Source organism: Portunus trituberculatus, chromosome 23 (assembly GCF_017591435.1).
Source record: "Portunus trituberculatus isolate SZX2019 chromosome 23, ASM1759143v1, whole genome shotgun sequence".
Classification (NCBI taxonomy): Eukaryota; Metazoa; Arthropoda; class Malacostraca; order Decapoda; family Portunidae; genus Portunus; species Portunus trituberculatus.
Genome location: NC_059277.1, coordinates 535282 through 555399, shown reverse-complemented (window position 1 = coordinate 555399; position 20118 = coordinate 535282). Strand labels below are relative to the sequence as shown.

General features: G+C 39.1%; 2 protein-coding genes across 5 annotated transcripts; both read left to right on the top strand.

Annotated features, from left to right (window-relative positions):
• The first annotated feature begins 61 nt into the window (after positions 1 to 61).
• LOC123507876 (glutathione S-transferase kappa 1-like) lies at positions 62 to 3982 on the top strand. Of its 2 annotated transcripts, none has more exons than XM_045261148.1 (5): positions 62 to 324; positions 1049 to 1231; positions 1705 to 1833; positions 2348 to 2500; positions 3717 to 3982. In XM_045261148.1, the coding sequence occupies exons 1-5, from the start codon at positions 187 to 189 to the stop codon at positions 3858 to 3860; spliced, it is 747 nt and encodes a 248-aa protein (XP_045117083.1). In that variant the 5' UTR covers positions 62 to 186; the 3' UTR covers positions 3861 to 3982. The 2 variants fall into 2 exon arrangements, with proteins under 2 accessions (XP_045117083.1, XP_045117085.1); XM_045261150.1 differs by having other exon boundaries at positions 63 to 279.
• A 2293-nt stretch (positions 3983 to 6275) lies between these two features.
• On the top strand, positions 6276 to 18901 carry LOC123507871. 3 transcript variants are annotated; one of them, XM_045261133.1, is made up of 9 exons: positions 6276 to 6401; positions 9524 to 10771; positions 10983 to 11169; positions 11625 to 11703; positions 12167 to 12330; positions 12841 to 13012; positions 14837 to 14932; positions 15607 to 15688; positions 16962 to 18901. In XM_045261133.1, exons 2-9 carry the CDS (start codon positions 9551 to 9553, stop codon positions 17262 to 17264), a joined length of 2304 nt encoding a protein of 767 aa, XP_045117068.1. In that variant the 5' UTR covers positions 6276 to 6401; positions 9524 to 9550; the 3' UTR covers positions 17265 to 18901. The 3 variants fall into 3 exon arrangements, with proteins under 3 accessions (XP_045117068.1, XP_045117067.1, XP_045117069.1); XM_045261132.1 differs by having other exon boundaries at positions 6396 to 6536; XM_045261134.1 differs by having other exon boundaries at positions 6396 to 6602.
• Positions 18902 to 20118: the final 1217 nt, after the last annotated feature.

The following is a 20118-nucleotide window of genomic DNA, read 5'->3' as shown; positions in this document are numbered from 1 at the left end:
AATAAAAAAAAAAAAATGGTGTGAAACTATGAGCCGTTGCAAGGACTGAAACACTGCCCCCCTCCCCCATACCCCGGGTCCCCCATTCCCGAACTGTGAAACTTACCACATCTTGAAAGACGGTGGAAGGTTGACAAAAAATAAATAAATAAAAAGAGGCCAGTGATTCCAGAGGTCCAAAGAAGGATGGCTGCGTCATTGGGCCGCACTGTTAAGATGAAAACGAAAATCGAGCTGTATTATGATGTGATGTCCCCGTTTTCATGGTTTGCCTTTGAGGTGTGTTTCAGCTTCATCCACAGTGCGAATATTGTTATTTTAAAGGTAGTAGTGTTGAATTCCTCTTCGTGATACCTTGATAGATTGTTTTAAAAGCTCTTTCACTGCAACTCTCACTGCTTGCCCATTTGCCTCGCCGTCCCGGCACGGCAAGGCAAATGGGCAAGCCTCTTAATGTGTAGCCCCTATTCACCTAGCAGTAAATAGGTACGGGATGTAACTCGAGGGGTTGTGGCCTCGCTTTCCCGGTGTGTGTTGTGTGTGATGTGGTCTCAGTCCTACCCGAAGGTCGGTCTATGAGCTCTGAGCTCGCTCCATAATGGGAAAGACTGGCTGGGTGACCAGAAGACCGTGGTGAATTACCAGATTACAAGTGATCAAAGGTTGAGTGAATTTTTTGGCAGTCCTAAAATAGTGGTCCTTTTGGTTTGCCTCGTTTCCTGGCTCCCCCATCGCAGTTTTTCACTCAGCTGACATGACTTAAGAATGAAAATATGATTACCAAATCTAACCTAATCATAACCCTAAACTAACCTAGTTAGCATATCAGCGGTGCATGTCGCCTCTACTAGGTTATGTTTAGTTAGGATTGGGTTAGGTTAAGTTAGTTTGGATCATATTTTCATTCCCATATAATGTCAGCCACGTGAAAATACTGTGAAGGGGACGCCAAGAAATGAGGAGAGCTGGAGGGACTGCTATTTCAGGACAGTGCCATATTTGGTTGGTCTTCATTGTCCTGACACTACAACATTACCATTTCCTGCAGGTTCTTCACAGGTACAAGCCACACTGGAACATCGACCTTCAGCTGAAGCCTGTGTTACTGGCGGGCATCATAAAGACTATTGGCACCACTCCTGAGATGCTGAAGCCCCGAAACTCACACTACCAACAAGAGGACATCAAACGTTGTGCCAAGTACTTCAACGTTCCCATGAAGCTAAATGATGCAAGTACCTGATACTGTAGCATGATGTACTGCCTTATTGTACTTATATACCCTGTGGGGGACTGCTGGGTTTTAGTGTCCTGTACTGCTTACTTTAGTCTAATAAGCTATGGCTATACTGTGATAATAGTTGTTGAGGCATCAATATTTCTGTCAAGCTGAATGATGAGCAATAGTTCCATGTGGCCTGACATACTGTCCTGCTTAGGTGTCTGTGAAGTTTGCACTGTCTTAGCTGTGTGTACTGCTTTGCTCAGTCTGTTAAGAGGCATGGCTATATTGTGTTAGTGGCTGTAAATGATAAATGTATTTATAGCAGGTAGATTTCATTGTTATATTTTTAAGATTGTAGATGATTCCTGAATTGCCCATAATCTGAGTAAGGAAGGGGTACTTTGAAGCTGTAAATTGTCATGTCCTTTGCTTGCATAACTTATATAGGAAAATTTACTATGTGTTTTTCTCCTTTACAGAGTGTATATGAGTCAGTAATTGGAAGAGGCACACTCATGCCTTGCCGTTTCCTGACGGCTATTGACCTGCTTCACCCAAGCCTCCTAGAAAATGCCAGTCGTGAATTGTGGAAGTCTGCTTGGAGTAAGGTGAGATATGAATAATATGACATAACTTTGTGTTGATGTTGTTATGTTAGTTATACATACAGCTTCATGAACACAACTGTAAAGATAGCTCTGAAGAATGCAAGAATAATAGATTTTGACTTGAACAAAGTGCATTAAAGAGAAAGGATAAAGAGTGTCAGGAAGTGGATGGGAATATCTAGAACAAATTGACTTATGGAAGACAAGAAAGAATTAATCAAACTGTAAAATATTAAAGAAAAAAAGCTTTATTTTAGTACAGGGGATATTATGTTAAGGCAACAGTTTGGGAAGGTGTGGTGTTGGAGATATAAATGCATCTTGTGTGGTGATGTGGAGGTGGGAGTTGCAATATTCATAACTCAAACACAGGAATTATTAACCACTGTGTCACTGAGCAACATATGATTGTGTGGTTCATATTTCAAGTAGAGAATTTTTTTTACACACATGCAGCTATCTTTTTACTTTCCTCTAGCAGTGACTTTTCTTTTCTATCTTGTCTTCTTAATAGCATGAAGATATTTTGTCAGCTGAAGTGTTGGGATCAGCAGGATTGGCAGCAGGTCTGACACCTGAGGCACTTGCTGAGGTGAAGGAACAGATGAGTCAGCCAGCCACCAAGGAGCGGCTAAAGGCTTACACAGATGAAGCTGTGGAGCACGGGGTAAGATTCTTTTGTATAATTTTTAACTAAGTTGTAGCCTGAAATATTTTTATGTTTATCACACATGCCTCACACAAGGCTTCCTCTCATCCCTATTCTGTACAACAACTCTAATACAAGAGTTAACTAAAATTCTCAATCACTTTAACCTTTTGCTGGTAAACTCTGGAACTCCTTGCCAGCTTTTATATTTCCATCTTCCTACGACTTGACTTCTTTTAAGAGGGAGGTTTCAAGACATTTGGCCCTGAATTTTGGATAACTCACTTGACCTTTAAGGGAACTGGCAACCCAGTGGACCTTTTTTTTTTCTCTCTTTTCTGCATTTTTTGTTACCCTTGGTCAGTTTTTTTTTTTTTTTTTTTTTTTTTTTTTTTTTATATGGCCTATAGTGTCTGTAGGTATACTTGAAGAATATGTATGAGAAACGCTGTTCAGCTTGCACCCATTAGTGGCACAGGCAATTTTATTGACAGTGGTACCCATATTAGGGCCCATATCACCACCCAAGTGCATCTTTGGTGTAACCACCTAGAACCATGGTATCATGGTGACATGTAGATAAATTTAAACCACTTGACAAAATGGCAAAGTTTCAAAACCATATGTGGTGGGATTCGAATCTATGCGTGGATGTCTGCCCGATCCCATGCTCACCACCCTATCAACTTCTCCACTGCCTTCCTCATAAAAAGATAAATAAATAAATAAATAAATCCCACTGCAAAAAGTAGTCTTGTATAGTGAAATATTCTGAAATTAATCTTGTTTGCTACAGGAACTTCTCTTTTATTTGCATATTTTCCCCTATTTTTTCTTGGATTCTTGAAGGTTTGTGCTATGATATTACCCATGTCATTTACAAAAACTCAGCGTCTATCCTCTCTATTCTTTCCTCACTTTCACAAATTAATATTGAAAACTGGGAGGATATTGCAGTAAGTTTGAAGAGCAAAGGTTCATTATTATTGTTTCATGGAGATAAGTGAATTCTCTCTCTCTCTCTCTCTCTCTCTCTCTCTCTCTCTCTCTCTCTCTCTCTCTCTCTCTCTCTCTCTCTCTCTCTCTCTCTCTCTCTCTCTCTCTCTCTCTCATACGGATTAACTGTTACCTGTTTGTGTGTGTGTGCAGCATGGCTTGAAGTTCCCTTGATTGGCTAATATGCAGGAGAGGTCAGTTTGAGGATGTTAGATAAAGGTTTATTGTTCTGTTGCAGGCCTTTGGTGTGCCAACAGTAGTGACTCATGCCGGGGCCAAGCCTCAGCTCTTCTTTGGCTCGGACAGGTTTCACTTGATAGCACGGGAAATAAATGAAACCTGGATGGGGCCAGAGCCAGATGCAGTCTGTACAAAGCTCTGATAAGGACATGCAGAGTGAATATATGTTGTATGAACACATGTATTGACTAAGATTTATCAAAGCTTTGTGTGAGCTCTTTGTAATATGATGTACAGCATAATGAAAATGTATATTTCTACTTACATGATGTTTTTTTTATTCATATTTAATTTTAAAGATGAAATTAAGAAAGGCAAGCTTGCTTATATATAGAGTCCATAAAACTATATGATTGAGATTAGTGGTCCCTTGTCATTACCTCATCCTATTTTTCATATATATATCTTTAAATTCAATCACCTCTATATCAGTCCCACAGACCAGTCATTTGCCATAATCTTTTGGTAACCTTTCACTGGTCTCCTGATGGTCTACTATCCCTCTCTTCACTTTCCTCATTATTTCACCAACTTCAGCTTCCTCTTCTCTTCACAACCTTTATGGCATTGCTGTGGAGTATTTAATCCAAACCTATCTGCACATGGTGTGTAGGGAAAAGCAAGTGCACAGTAAGAACTCTTAATCTAAGCAAATGATCATGAAAGAAGGTAAAGGATAGCTACAATAGTGAGTCTTGGTACCAGTTGCCAAGGAGAGGATGTAACTGGTGGGGTTGTTAAAGAAGAGGAATAGAGACAAGTAACACTGATTCTATTAAACCACAATATTTATTTATTTTTTTTTTTATGCATGAAAACCATTCTGCCTATGCTATAGCCATCCCAGCTATTTGAAGTAGAAGTGGATAGTAGTCACATCATGCCTCATATTGATATCAATTGAGGTTACAGTTTTAGATTAACATACAACAGCAATAAGTGTTACAGTGAGACAAGGGCGACATCTTTTGGGGAAGAGATGACGTTTGCAAGCGACAGAGATAAGTGAAGGTTGGGAAGGCCTGTCATGCAAATAACATCCTTTTAAACAATGCCACTGCCACCTACATTTATTAAAGCAAAGCAGGAAGCAGCTCTCCTTGTCTACTATCCCCCTCTGACTTCCGTGGATAAGTTTTATCCACATTTTTAAGGCGTGAAGGAAAGAAAAAATAACATCACCATGAGTCATAGGATGGATGAAGTGAGCTAAATCATGACAGGCCAGGGGAAGCATGAACAAGCACAAAATTTTCCTTGACTTCAATAGGAGTGATGAGTTTAAACAAAGGATAAATATAATAATTGAGTAATAATACATGATGATACCCTTACGCCCAAAACAATAACCGACATACCACAAACTTAAACATGCATGGTGGGACTATTGCCTTGCGGAACTTAACGCTCACGTCACTCAGAAATGCGATAGTGGTGGTGTTGATAGGAAGTGATGGTGGTGGAAACTGGAGAGCATAATGCAGCTTTTGGATAGTGGTGGAAAGACGTGTTATTCAGTTATTGAGGTGGTGATGGTGGCAGTGGTGGTAGAGAAGCGTTGTTGTGCGAGGGAAGGCAGGAAGGGGAAAGAAAATATTGCGTATTATTTTATACGTTCGTGTGAATTTTAGATTCTCGACTGTCTTTGTGTTGAGAGAGAGAGAGAGAGAGATTTAATTTAGCGGTCCTTCTATGCAAATTAATTGAGGCATTGTTCTATCTTGGGAAGTGTCCAGCGAAGTGAAAGTTGGTGACCTCAGTGAAAATCAACAGAGAGAGAGAGAGAGAGAGAGAGAGAGAGAGAGATCAAACAAAAGAAAAAAAAACTAAAATGAGCGGAAGTCACTCAAGTAAAAACCTTTCGAAAATCCATTCACCTTACTACTACTACTACTACTACTACTACTACTAATAATAATAATAATAATAATAATAATAATAATACCACTACCACCACCACTACTACTACTACTACTACTACTACTACTACTACTACTACTACTACTACCACCACCACCACCACCACTACTACTACTACTACTACTACTAGCTGACGGGTATTTCTCATCGCCTCTGGACATTTTACCAACGCTTCCCCCACTGGCTCCTTCGTTCCTTCCCACCACTGTCACCGCCACTCTGGCCTTCCCCGCGCTCTATCACTAGGCAGTGCACATACCGCAGATCCTTCTACAGCTTCTTTCTTCTTTCTTTCTTAGCGGTAATCGTTTTCTATATAGCTTTAATTGATGTCTTCTCTTAATTAGTCTTAATCAAGAAGTGAATGTTAATAGGGATTTCAAGGATGTTTGTATGTTCCTAGTAATGGTATAGAAAAATAGATGGATTTTTAAATTTGATTCTCTCTCTCTCTCTCTCTCTCTCTCTCTCTCTCTCTCTCTCTCTCTCTCTCTCTCTCTCTGTATGTGTGTGTATGTATTTACCTAGTTGTAGTTTTACAGGGCTTTTACGCTTTACGCTCGTGTGGCCCCGTTTCCATATCTACACTTATCCAACTTTTCTTTAAAACTATGCACACTCGTTGCTGACATCACTGTGTGTGTGTGTGTGTGTGTGTGTGTGTGTGTGTGTGTGTCCCTCCCTCTCCCCGTCCTTTCCTTCCTTCACCCTACACCTCAGTCACACACACACGATACACAGTCTACGTCTGACCCTGGTGGAGGTAAGGTTGCCACCTCAATTCCGCTGTGTTATGTTGAAGAGTTTGGCAGTGGCGTTAACATTACAGAGTGATTCAGTGTGAAAGTGCAGAAGGAGTGTCGGGCTTGTGGGAGTCACGAGGATAGACGTAGAAAGAGTAAGTGTGTGTGTGTGTGTGTTAATAAGAAGAAAAAAACTGTGACTTGTCTTCGTAGAAAAAAAGGTAAGTGATGTTTTGTAAGTGTGTGTGTGCGTGCGCACGCGTGAAAAGGAAAGAAGAAACAGTGAAGCGTCTTTGTACAATAAGATAATAGTGAGTGTGTTGTGTTGGAAATGTGTGTGCATACTAGTAAGTGGGTTATGTGTGTGTGTGTGTTTCACTGTTTGATCTGCTGCAGTCTCTGACGAGACAGCCAGACGTATTACCCTACGGAACGAGCTCAGAGCTCATTATTTCCGATCTTCGGATAGGCCTGAGACCAGGCACACACCACACACCGGGACAACAAGGTCACAACTCCTCGATTTACATCCCGTACCTACTCACTGCTAGGTGAACAGGGGCTACACGTGAAAGGAGACACACCCAAATATCTCCACCCGGCCGGGGAATCGAACCCCGGTCCTCTGGCTTGTGAAGCCAGCACTCTAACCACTGAGCTACTGTGTGTGTGTGTGTGTGTGTGTGTGTGTGTGTGTGTGTGTGTGTTTGCTTTATATATCCTCCAAGTAGAGATGGTACCTACAGTAATTACGTACGTCACACAAACAGTGATCGAGTCTCCATGTTTTCAGGTGTCTCTCAAGGGATGTTACGTAATAATTCCAACAGGTGTCATCTGTGGTGCTGTAAGATGTTGTATTTGTACGTACCTATGGCGCATCCTGTCCACTCATTCTTATCTCAGTCATGTACTACTACTACTACTACTATTACTACTACTACTACTACTACTACTACTACTACTGCTGCTGCTGCTGCTGCTGCTGCTGCTCCTCCGCCTCGTCCTCCTCCTCCTCCCTCCTCCTCCTCCTCCTCCTCCTCCTCCTCCTACTACTACTACTACTACTACTACTACTCCTACTACTACTACTACTACTGCTACTACTATTACCACCACCACCACCACTATACTTCTACTACTACTACTACTACTACTACTACTACTACTACTACTACTACTACTACTACCACCACCACTACTACTACTACGTACATCCTCTTCAGTAGTAGTAATAGTAGTAGTAGTAGTAGTAGTAGTAATAGTAATAGTAGTAGTAATAGCAATAGTAGTAGCAAAAACATATTCAGACCATCGTCCATCTTGTAACATGAATATTAAACCATAACACAGCCCTGACATCGTTTAGGGAAAGGATTCAACAGTGATCTAGGAAGAAGAGGAAGAAATGTCGTTTTGAAGATCAAGGCAAACTACATTAACGTTTTGCCTTAAGATCTTGACACTGTTACAGAATTTGGGGCGTTAATAATCCCTTAAGAGATAGTAATAAAGTTATTGAAAGGTCGATTTCAGTGTAGGAATTGAATGATAAAGTTGATGAGTCCAATGAGAGAAATTTATTAAGTAGTGTACGTCTCTTCTTTCATTCCGTGGTGCCTATCATGTTTCTCTCGTTGTAAAGAAAGTAATAATTATAATATGGTGACTGACCAGTTACCATATTGTTGCTTCGTCAATCACACACACACACAAAAAAAAAGATAAATAATGATAATATAATAGATGTATAATAAATGAAAATAAATGAGTACAATAAGAAAAATATTTTTTACGGCAGTTCTTTTATTGTGTTCGAGTATTCAAACCATTTATTTGTTTATTTATGTACTTTATTTATCAGAGTTATGGCTCTTTTCATCCGCTTTCTTTTAGCCACACTACAAAGACCCGCTCACTTTTTTCCACATTAACACAATATTTCATTAAGTTTCGTCCTTTATGTATCTTTTTCTCATGCCATGTTTTGTTCTTTTATATACGTATATATATATATATATATATATATATATATATATATATATATATATATATATATATATATATATTTTTTTTTTTTTTTTTTTTTATTCATGTTTTCATGGGTCTAAGTTTGTTACCACTTGTTGATGCTGTAGTGTCTATATCCTGTATCTCCTGTAACCGTGTGTAGTTGTTTTGTTAGGCAGCTGGGTCAAGAACGTGTCGGGAAAACCCAACTAATCGTGTGTGTGTGTGTGTGTGTGTGTACAACTCTCTTGCTGATACATAAGGGTATTTCCGTAAAACTCTCTCTCTCTCTCTCTCTCTCGATGTGACGGAATAGGAAAAAAATTGTTCTGGTGTTATTTTTGGAACCGTTTATCTATTTAAGTCTTTTGTCTCTTCTGTATTCTGTCTGAATATGACACTGGATAACAAATTGACAATTACGCTTCATGTGATAAGGATCACTGCAAGATACGATTACTTAAATTGCTCTCTCTCTCTCTCTCTCTTGTGCCAGTATCCTACATATTAGGAAACGAATACTGGACAGATAAGATTTGAATAATTTAATGCGTGTTACAATTAAGATTGGGATAAAAGTGAGATTATTATAAAGGACCATTCTTCTGAAATATTTCTGCTCTGCACTTTCACTACTTTCAAAATAAGAAAGTGCACGGGGTTTAAGGATGCTCTTACGGTTCTCGTGACACATTAACAAAATTCCTACATTAATGATAGGGAAAATACAATAATACAATAATAGTTTATCATGTGGCGTATGAATACAGCTAGGCCGGCGCGCATGGTAAGAGAGCGAATTAAGTGTTTCAGACTTAAAAGTAGAGCTTATAAGCAGACGAGACTTGTATAATTTATTAACATCCTACCTTCGTTGTCATTATTGTATGGAATGTTTGTAGTGACCGACTGACCGTTTGTGGTGAAGGACATCGCTTGATTAGACAGTAATGATGCTCCAAGCCTTGTTGAATCATTTATACATTATATAGATGCATTTGTTGGAACTACCATGTGTTAAGAGAGAGAGAGAGAGAGAGAGAGTACAAAATAGCCATTATTCGTTGCCATTATAGACGGCATCATCATTATTTCTGTTCTATTTATGTTCCTATTTTTTCTGGCTCCTCAGGGATAGACGAGGCAGGAAGAGGCAAGAATGTTTGGACGTATGGCTTCTCCACGTGTGATGAGATGGGGTGTGGCGATGCTGTTTGTAATGAGCGTACTGATCCAAGAAGTGACCTCGGATCTTGCCAGTATTCTCATCCTGAGGAAGTGTTCGTGCAACAAGTACCAAGCCTGGAATGGAGAAACGTGTGTAGATAGTAACAACACCTTCGTTCCCGTGTATAACAAGACTGCTTTGGATCCAGTAAAGGGTGAAGTGGACCTAGTGAAGTTTGGATTCGGCATTTTATCAAGCACGGTACAAAACGTGACAATCATGCCGTTGGAGGCGCGGGATTGCCCTGAGGGTCATTTCCCTTCCTTACTCAAAGAGAACATTATGCTTTTACCAGATGGACGCTTACTATGGTTGAGTACCATGAGTATATTCACTATTGATGTCTTCTGTAATGAATTTTTCTGGATGAATGATCAAGATGTATATTTTGAAGTGTTTGCTTGCCTACCTCCTCCGGCGGTACCTCACTGCTGCCCTGCTAACCATCTTCTGCACCAGAACGGATCCTGCTACCCTTATCAGGCTCTCCATCCTCCACCACTCCAGATGGGAACCGATTTGGTGGACTGGGATGATGTGGAAAGCGATCCAGTGTCACTCAGGTGTGGTCAACATGAGTTCCTTCACCAGATAAAGCTCGGCATAGGTACCACTGATGGTTGGCTGATGGACACGCAGCCCATCGCCGCCTTAGAATGGTCACCGAACTTCTGGGTGGCCTTCTCTCCCTGGAGAAACTATTTCTGCGTAGCACCGCAACAGACAGAGACTGGAGAACTACAGTACGTGGCACAAATCTGTTTCAAAGACCATGACCGTTACTACAAACACCACTGCAATGCCAGCGCGTGTGTAAGAAAATGCTGTCACGAGGATCAAGTGTTAGTTGGCAACATTTGTCAATGGGTTGATGATCCTAACCTGCTTTGGCGGCCAGAGCAAATCCCTGGGCAAGAGATCAATGAACAATGGAAGCTCGTGGCTGGTGAGCCAGGCTGTGCATTCTATTTTCACGAAGGGGACATACACCTCCTCCCCAATGGCTCCCTCTACTTCAATTCCAAGACAGTCCCACCCTCCATGTATTGCGTGGACAACCGCATTGGGGCTACTGGGGAACCTGTGAAATTGGCTATGATCTGCTTCCCCCCTAAGGAATATACATGTTTCTGGCGGGACATTTTGATCAAGGTGGGAAATAGGATGTGCATGGTTTCTTTTCTCTTTCAACCTTTGCTGTATAATACATGTATTTCCCTTGCCACTCCATTCTTCCTCACAATTTTAAAAATTGATAAGAATTCTTGGAAAACCAGGCTAATCATCTATGTGGTCTGAAAATATTTGTGGTGATAAAAGTAAAGCATTTTTTAATATTACCCATAGAATTATGTCACTTCAGGTAGTCGTGGGTTTGTCCTTTGTGTTCTCATTGGCTACCTTGGTGGTTTATCTGAGTGTGGCTGAGCTGAGGGACCACACCTATGGCCGCTGCCTCATCTCCATGGTGGCTGCAATGCTCACTGCTTACATCTTGCTTCTGTGCGGCCCAGAGAGTGCTCACACTATGGCGGGTTGCTATGCTATGGGTGAGTTCAAGATGAAGAACTTTTAGTATAGGACTTAAGTAGAATCCTTGTGTGAATGATGGGCGAGTCCAATACTATATGTTGGAAACGTGAATTATTGAAGTTTTATCTTAGTCATCTCCACAAACTGTTTTTTTGTAAGCAAATTATGATATGCCTACTCAAATTGTGGTCTACCAATGAAAGAATCAGCAGTAAAATTAGCAATCTTAAAATTTACATCTAATTGTACACAACTGTCATATTATGTCACTCCAGCAACCGTGCCTCTCATGTATCAACCTTTCCCACTTAAAGATCGATGTCAGAATGTGTGTATGATGTTTCAGAGAGCATGATAGTGCCATGTTGATTAGAAAATGTATTTTATAACAACCACTTTCTTCAAAAGGCATGACTGCAGTACTATTGTGTTGATGAGAAGCAGTGACGGCAACAGGTTTTTTCTTCCTCAGCATATGGGAAACACCTGACTGTTTTGGCTGTGTTCTTCTGGTTGAATGTCATGTGCTTTGACATGTGGAAGATCCTGAGGTAAGACAGTAAGACTGACCATGACCAGCCTCATAACCCAGTGCTCTAACCTTGTCAAATACCAGAGCACCAGGTACTATCTGCTAGAATGGTATACTATTTACTGAAGTTGCAATCCTTTTACTAAAGAGGGGGGCTAACTCTGCAAGGGCACTGACAACTCCGTCTTTTTTTTCCTCTTTTTTTTTATACTAATTTTATATTGCCCTTGGCCAGCTTTTCTCTCTTAGCTACATAAAAAGAAAAAAAATGCAAGTGAAAGAGATTATATCATTGTAGTTGGCTAGCTAGCAAGTGAGAAAAAGTTACTGTCAATATGACCTTTAAACTCATTGATTTCCACAGTACCATAGCATTAACATAGGTGAGTTACATACTGATAGGGCTTATTTAGGCTGGTTCTTACCACTGAAAATCAGTTCACAACGTGAACCCATCATGACAACCTCACCATACTTTACAGAGGTTCCACAGTGCAGCATCACAGCAGGAGGGTGTTTCTGTGCTACTCTGTGTATGCCTGGGGCTGCCCCCTTGTGGTGAGCACTATCACTTTGGTCCTCGATCTTGTGGCACCCGAGAACATCATCCTGCCTGCTTATTTTAATGGGGCATGTTGGTTCAATGGTGAGTACATGTATTATGACAGTTTAGATTGTTTAAAATTTGTAAAGATGTCTTAAGCAAGAATATTACATGATCGTGTTGGTTCAAAGGTGAGATTTTAATTTTCTGTGGTACTTGTAGGAATATATTTAAACAATGTATTTTAAGTTTGGATTGTTTGAAACTAGTAACTACATATGTTCTTTACTATTGAGAACAATACATGGTACAATGCAAACTCACAGCATTCTGCCTGAGTATTACAATGGCTTATGTTGGTATAAAGATGAGATTTTGACCTGTAGAAAATGGGATACTTGTAAGAACTTACTTAAGCAGTCTGTTGTAAGTTTGGATTGTTTAAAAGTACATACAGACTTGCTTGAATTTATGTTGTTATTTTTTGGCCATCAAAAAAAGAGGTTTCTGCTTCTTCATCCTCATATTGATGGTAGTCAATATAGTCATCATACACATAGAATTTGACACGAGTATGTAGCAACACTCTCTAAAACAAGTTGTCTTCTGCAGATGATCAAGCATACTGGGCCTATTTCTCCAGCTTCATCCTGATAATAGTGGTGATCAACATAGGTTTCTTCATCCATGTTGCTGTGACACTCTATCAGAAGATGAAGCAAAGCACCAAGAACTTTGAAACGAACTTGAGCCGAAAAAACAAGACCACCAAGGCCAAGCACCAGTACGATATTTGTTTCCTTGTGTAGAGTGGTGTCTTTATGCTTTCATTCATTATAAAGAGTTATTTCTTTTATTGTCAATAAGGCTTGGTGTCATCTGCCTTAGTTTAGGCGTTTGATAAGGTACCGCATAGGAGGCTAGTGTACAAATTGAGACTACATGGGATAGGGGGTAGGTTAGTTGACTGGATTAGTGAATGGCTTTCTGATAGGAAACAGAGAGTAGTATTAAATGGGGCAATGTCTGAGTGGAAGGAAGTGGTTAGTGGGGTACCCCAAGGATCAGTGCTAGGACCTCTTCTTTTCTTGGTGTACATTAACGATTTAGATATAGGAATTAGTAGCAAAGTATCAAAGTTTGCAGATGATACTAAGATAGCATGTGCAGTACAGGGTGAAAAGGACAATTACAGAATACAACGAGACCTGGACAGGCTGATAGCATGGGCAGACAGGTGGCAGATGGAGTTTAATTCTGATAAGTGTCAGGTTATGCATTTAGGTAAAGACAACACAAACTTTAACTATGAGATGGAGGGATGTTGGCTAGAGGCAGTAGAGGAAGGAAAGGATTTAGGAGTAGTGATAGACAGGACTATGAAATTTTCAAAGCAATGTTTAGAAGCAAGAAATAGGGCAAATAGGATCCTGGGTTTTATAAATAGAAATGTTAGTTATAAAAGTAAGGAAGTGGTGCGTAGCTTATATAATTCCTATGTTAGGCCCCATTTAGAGTATTGCATACAGGCCTGGTCACCCCACTATAGGCAGGATATCAACATGTTAGAAGCAGTTCAGAGAAGAGCAACTAGGATGATACCAGCATTAAAGCGCCTGGAGTATAGAGATAGATTAAAGGAATTAAACATGTTTTCATTTGAGAGGAGATGTATAAGAGGGGATATGATAGAGTTATTTAAAATGTTCTCAGATACAAACTACATAGATGTGAGATCTTTCTTTACCTTAGAGGAGGGAAATAGGACTAGAAATCATGGCAGGAAGATTAGAAAGCAAGGCTGCAGGTTAGATATAAGAAAATATTTCTTTAGTCATAGAGTGGTAGACTTCTGGAATGCATTGCCAGAGACGGTTGTAAATAGCACTAGTTTGACAATGTTTAAAAACAGATTAGATAAGCACTTAAATTTATTAGATTTATAATTATGTATAGCACTGCATGATAGTTTTTATAAGAAATTTACTATAGTTAAATAAGACATGATCCCCATGTATGGGGACCACAAATTGTAGAGGATTTCGCTGCAGGACTTAGCCCTGTTAATGGGCCAAATATTTAGAATTAGTATATAATGTATTGTGTACTTGTAAGTGTATCTTTAAGTACTGATGACGAGGTCGCTGTGCGACTGATACAGGATAACCTAGATGGGCCCTGGTGGCCCTTTGTTATCCTATTATTTATGTTATGTTATGTTATGTTGACATGCATCTGAGTGACTGGATTCTATCAGTGCTCAAGGGGATGATTATTGTAAAGGTTTTCACCAATTACTAAGCATTATTCTGGCTGTGGTAGAAACTTGCTCCCCTTTTGTTTTCTAGATTCTAATTTTTTTAAGAGTTTGTAGCAAGTCAGCATGAAAAATAAGGTTATGAAGATGTTTTTATTCATTGTAGTAGAATATTTTTTATCTGAAGGTGGAATTGAATCATAACATAAGAAAGAAGGGGAAGCAACAAGAACCCATCAGGCCTGCATGTGGCAGTACCTCCATGAAACATTCCTATCTGTTTCCAACTGTCATCCTCATATCACACGGACTCTATATTCTGGAACGTATCTCAGCTTCACCATGTTGCAGGATGTGGCTGTTCACCAAGCTGTTTGTGGTGATGGGTGTGATGTGGATCACAGACATCTTCTCAACAGTGATGCACAGGAGGACTTGCACATACTGGTGAGTCATGAAATGGTGACTGAAATGACTGTATCTTGTCATTGTGGGTCCATCTCTGTACACTTAGGGCAACTTTTACAGCCACTACATATTGTGGCTATTACCAGTGAGTAGTGATCACCACCACCAACAAGATAGTACTTATATTATAGAATTAGAGACCTTTGTTTTTCATGATTGCCACCAGGTTCAGAATTTTCTAAACCCTGAAAATAAGAAGTGAAGTAGAATCTTGGTGTTGGTAATGAACATTGATAAGGTTTTTGGTTAGTAACATTACCAAACAAATGTAAAATCAAGTTTTAGGCTGTACACATAAATGTTAAATTGAACAAGTCACATGTGATAGTTAAAATTATCAGTGATAGATAAGCCATATGAGTAGATTTTGTATGTGTAAATTTTTGTTTATCAGCATGGACAGCTTGATTATTGTTTGAGAAATCATGCATGCTAAGTGGCAGAGTTACTTGCGTTGCTGATATTTCTTCTTATTTGGTTATTTGACTGTGTGAAAAAAAAAAAAAAGATTGGCTCAGAGACATGTTGGAGGTTTGCAAGATGCATTGAGGAGAGGTGATGGAAGTCTTCTGGAGGTTACACTGAGCAAGAGAATCATCCATTTCATCTTGTCCCATGTTACTGACTGACTATCTTTCTCTTTGTCTCTGCAGGGTGTTTACAGACGTTATTAATGGGCTTCAGGGAGTCTTCATATTCATAGTAGCAGTTTGCAACAAGGATAATCTGAAAAAGGTAAAAGAGACATTGTTGAAGACCTTTCCCTCTTTGAGTGTCAGAGCTTCAGCAAGCAAGACTCCTTCTTCATCCCCTGAAGCTTCCCTGAATAGAAACCTTCTTGCTATGTCTGTCAGAGCTTGAGTGAGAAGATTTTTTCTCTCCATTAACTGAAAAACTTGACTGTGGTAAGTGTTTGCTTCATCATTTGCTGAGTCTCTATCAGCTTACCTGTATGTACTGTATTTGATGGCTCATAAGATGCACATTTTCTCCAAATAAATGTCTCAGGAATTGAGCCTGCATCCTATAAAGCCAAGGTTCAGTATTGAGGCAGTGGTTGGTGGTAAGTTTATGGCAACAGATATTCTAAAATTAAACCCCAGACATCTTTGCACATATAAACAAAGTATTGATTGATACTACACCACAAAACAACTCTTTTTTTTTTATCAAGGTAACAATATGTAATAGGTCATACTTAATGGGAATTCACATAGAATGACACCAGTCAGGAAGAATTTGCCTAAGTGACCATGCACCATTGCATTACATGTACCAAAACAAACATGTGATTGATTATGCACCAAACCCAGTGACATGGGCAAGCTTCACTGCGTTCTTTACAGTGTGGTACCGTTATCCCTTAAGGTAAGGCAAACCTTCATACAATTAAAACTGCATCCCTACTTTTTAACATTCTTACCTTGCATACATGTAAAAAGAAAAGAAAGAGAGAGAGATTGAAGCTAATGAGAAAAGAATTATGATTATTACCCTTGTAGTCTCTCACAGTCACTGCTGATGCCATATGCCAGGTACATTTTTTACATTTCACAACAGGATTGGTACATGGGTTACTAGCAAATATTGAAATTTTTAAATGCAAAATATTAGAACTGATGATTTAGATACATGTGAGTATCTTAAAAGTCAGGTCTTATGAGCCATTAAATACAGTATGTGCTATGATCCTCATTAAATTCCTGCTGATAATAAGCTACTGCACTGCTTGTCCACCTCCATTACCCATCAGTCATCATTGTTCTCATCATCACCAGTCATCATCAATAACATATTGCCTATCATCATCATCATCTCTCAGTAACATATCATCATTGTCATCATCATTGCCATTAGCTATCATCACTTGTCAATATCATCATCATCACCATCACTATACAACCCTACTGCCACCATCACCATCACAGAACACTGAGTTGAATCGCACACAAAATTGACAACAGCAACAAACATGAAGGTGAAAGAGACACCTTCCTTGTCATTACAGATCAAGGATGCTTGGCAGCCAAGAGTGCAAGTTATTCGCAAGACATTCTCCTCGAAGCAGGGACAAAGTTCTCAGCGCACCCAGCAGTCCCTAAGCATAGACGACACAGAAGCCTCTAGGAAGACCTCCATCACATCCCTTCCTCGCAAGATCTCTCAAGCCTCCAACATCTTCTTTCCAAGCTCAGCCAAGAAGTCCGCAAACCTCAATCCGGCAGACTCTTCCGAACATGCACAAGGTGGACGGAAAGGCTCTAATGTGTCCATCAAAGACGTCATTCCGCTCTCTTCCATGCAAGAATGAGACTGCCATCTGGCCAGATCTGCACAGCACTAAGGAGGGATGAGAAGCAATAGTAAGCTTTGTTGTTGCTTTAGTGTAGTTTGCCCTCACATTACTGTTTGTCACCCCCACACAGCAGTAAAGATGGAGTTTAACAATAGTAGATCCTTAGTGTTGCCTTAGTGTAGTTTGCTTTCTGCACAGTAGTGTTGAGAGTGTTCCTGCCTGCCCAAGGGATTGCATGTTCACTTGCTCTGTTTTGATTGAACTCATTTCAGAATTAAAAAGAGAACCCACAACAAGCAGTATATAAGGTGTTAGTGCATAAGATTCTAAATACTGTAGTACAAAGTCATGGGATTGTTTAATGGTTAGCTCTATATTAATGTATCATGAAGCTAAGCAAGGTGTCAGTAATAGAGTTAAAGTAGAATTCCTTCACTTGCCTTTATTTCCCTTTTCATTTATTCCATAATTTAGCTTAAGTATGTAAATATGATATGCTTTGTCTGGGTCACCCCATGTGTTACTGCAAACCTAGCATATAGATAGATAGATAAAAATGGCCTGTCTTTCAATGCTTACGTATTAGAATTAGAAAGTCAGTGCCTTCCACACTTTTTATAGAAATGTAAGCTACAGAATTTATGTTAATTTACTTGAGTTATCAAATGAATATGCTTGATCTTAATTACAGTATTATTATAATTATTAAGACATCATTAGTTACTAGAACTTCAGTAATGATTTGTATGTGTACTTCACAAAAAAATAATTCTCAAAAAAGCAATCAACTGGAGTAGAGGGAGAAAGAACTGTATTTAAATTGATGTTAGTGCCAAATAGTATTAGTAGCTTTATTATTGCTCAAAACAAATGTTAGAGAAGTGCAGGTAGACTCACTTTACTTTTGATTTTAAAGTTTCTCTAGCCATTCCAATCAAAGTTCAAACAAGGCTCATGGTGTAGCTGGTGTATTACATGCATGCACTTAGTTCTCAGTCCTTTGAGTGCTAAGAACAGTGTGACTTACCTGGAGTTATCACTGCACACATCTTAGCAGGAATAAAATGACAAGCTCAGGAAGGTTTGAAGACTTCCAGTGCTTCTTTTGTTGTCTGTGGACACTTGGAATGATCATCTAAAGTTGTTATTTTATTATATATGGAAAGAAGAAATAACATCAAGTTAATTAATGTAATATGTGTCTTGTAGGATGTTCTGTTGTGGCTGTTGTGTTTTATCATTTCCACCGTTCACAACAAGCATGTCATTTATAGTCTAGCTCTTTTTTATTTGTTCAGTTTTTTCACCATCAAGTCTCATAATGTTATGGTATGTTCATGTGATGTCACGATCTATTTAGATAAGCTTGATGGATGCACAGTGCTCAAAAAGAATGGCATTTGTTAATGATAATATATTATAAGAATCCAGAAAACGCCTGTCATTATATGTTTTGCTGCTTTTGAAAGATGTGTTTTCTGAGAATTACTGCCACATTTTTCTCACCAATTAATTCCTTTGAGATTTGTCATCTTTGGAATTATAATTGTTATGGAAGGATACTGAGAGTGAGCTTATGATAGTGACCCAAAGATTCACATAGATATGTTAACTATGTAACAGTTTTTTTTACATTAAAAAATCATAATGCATATATTCTGTAATTACCAAATTTATATTCAGGTCCTTGATTTTTTTCACATATTTCCATAAAATTTTCATGATTGTTGAGGGAAAGATTTGATGAATGTGCTCAGGAGATAGAGAGTGTGGTGATTTGGGCATGTCAGGAAGGCAAAGAATAGTGTGTGTTCTGAGGAACACTGGAGACAGAGAGGAAGAGCTGAGGGAAGACAAAGGAACGTTGATAGGGTGTAGGTTGTGGTGGTGTAGGTATGGCAAGAGGACAGAAGAGGAACATGTACTCAGAAGACTGGGAATGAAGGTAGTTTTCAGGAGAGACAATATAGTATAGAGTTACTGACATGTAGGTTTTAATGATATAGGCATGACAGGACAGAAGAGAAATGTACTCAGAAAAATATTAAAGATAAGATATTTGTCAGGAGAACAGAAGGAAGATCAAATAACACCAGGAAGACAGTAGGTGGACATGAGAAGAGCAAATAATCAGAGAAAACACAATCTACAACTGCAAAAAACAAGAGAAAATTCACAAACCGAACTTAAACTGTACAATTCGTGCAAGGTAAAATAAAATGATGATCAAATTAGAAAAAAATATAATTATATAACAAAGGGATGGAGATAGACAGTCTGAGTTCCATGTAGTTGGCGATGTGACTTGTGACTTGTGTTGTGGGTTGAGGGACGGGTCATTGACGGCAGGAAGTAATGCGTGACAGATGAGGTGGTGGTGGTGGTGAAGGTAACTATTGGTGCAGAACAGAGGCAGTCAGGGGTAGGTGGTGATGTGTGGGGATGATAGTGATGTGATGGTGATCTGTGGGTTTTTTTACCTGATGATGTAGTGGTGATGGTGTTGTGGCAATAACTGAGGTATTTGGGTGGTGATTAGAGGGATGATGATGGTGATGAGTGAGTGAACCTGATGGTGAATGTAATCATGTGTAGGAATTACAGTGAATCATTATTATTATTATTATTATTATTATTATTATTATTATTATTATTATTATTATTATTATTATTATTATTATTATTATTATTATTATTGTCATTACTATCATTGCTATCATTGTCATTGTTTACTGTTATTAGCATAAAGGAATGGGAATTATAGTAAAAGTAGTAATATTAGTTGTAGTTTTGTTGTTATTGTAGTGACAGCAGAGTCAACAGTCAACACACACACACACACACACACACACACACCATATCTTTTGGT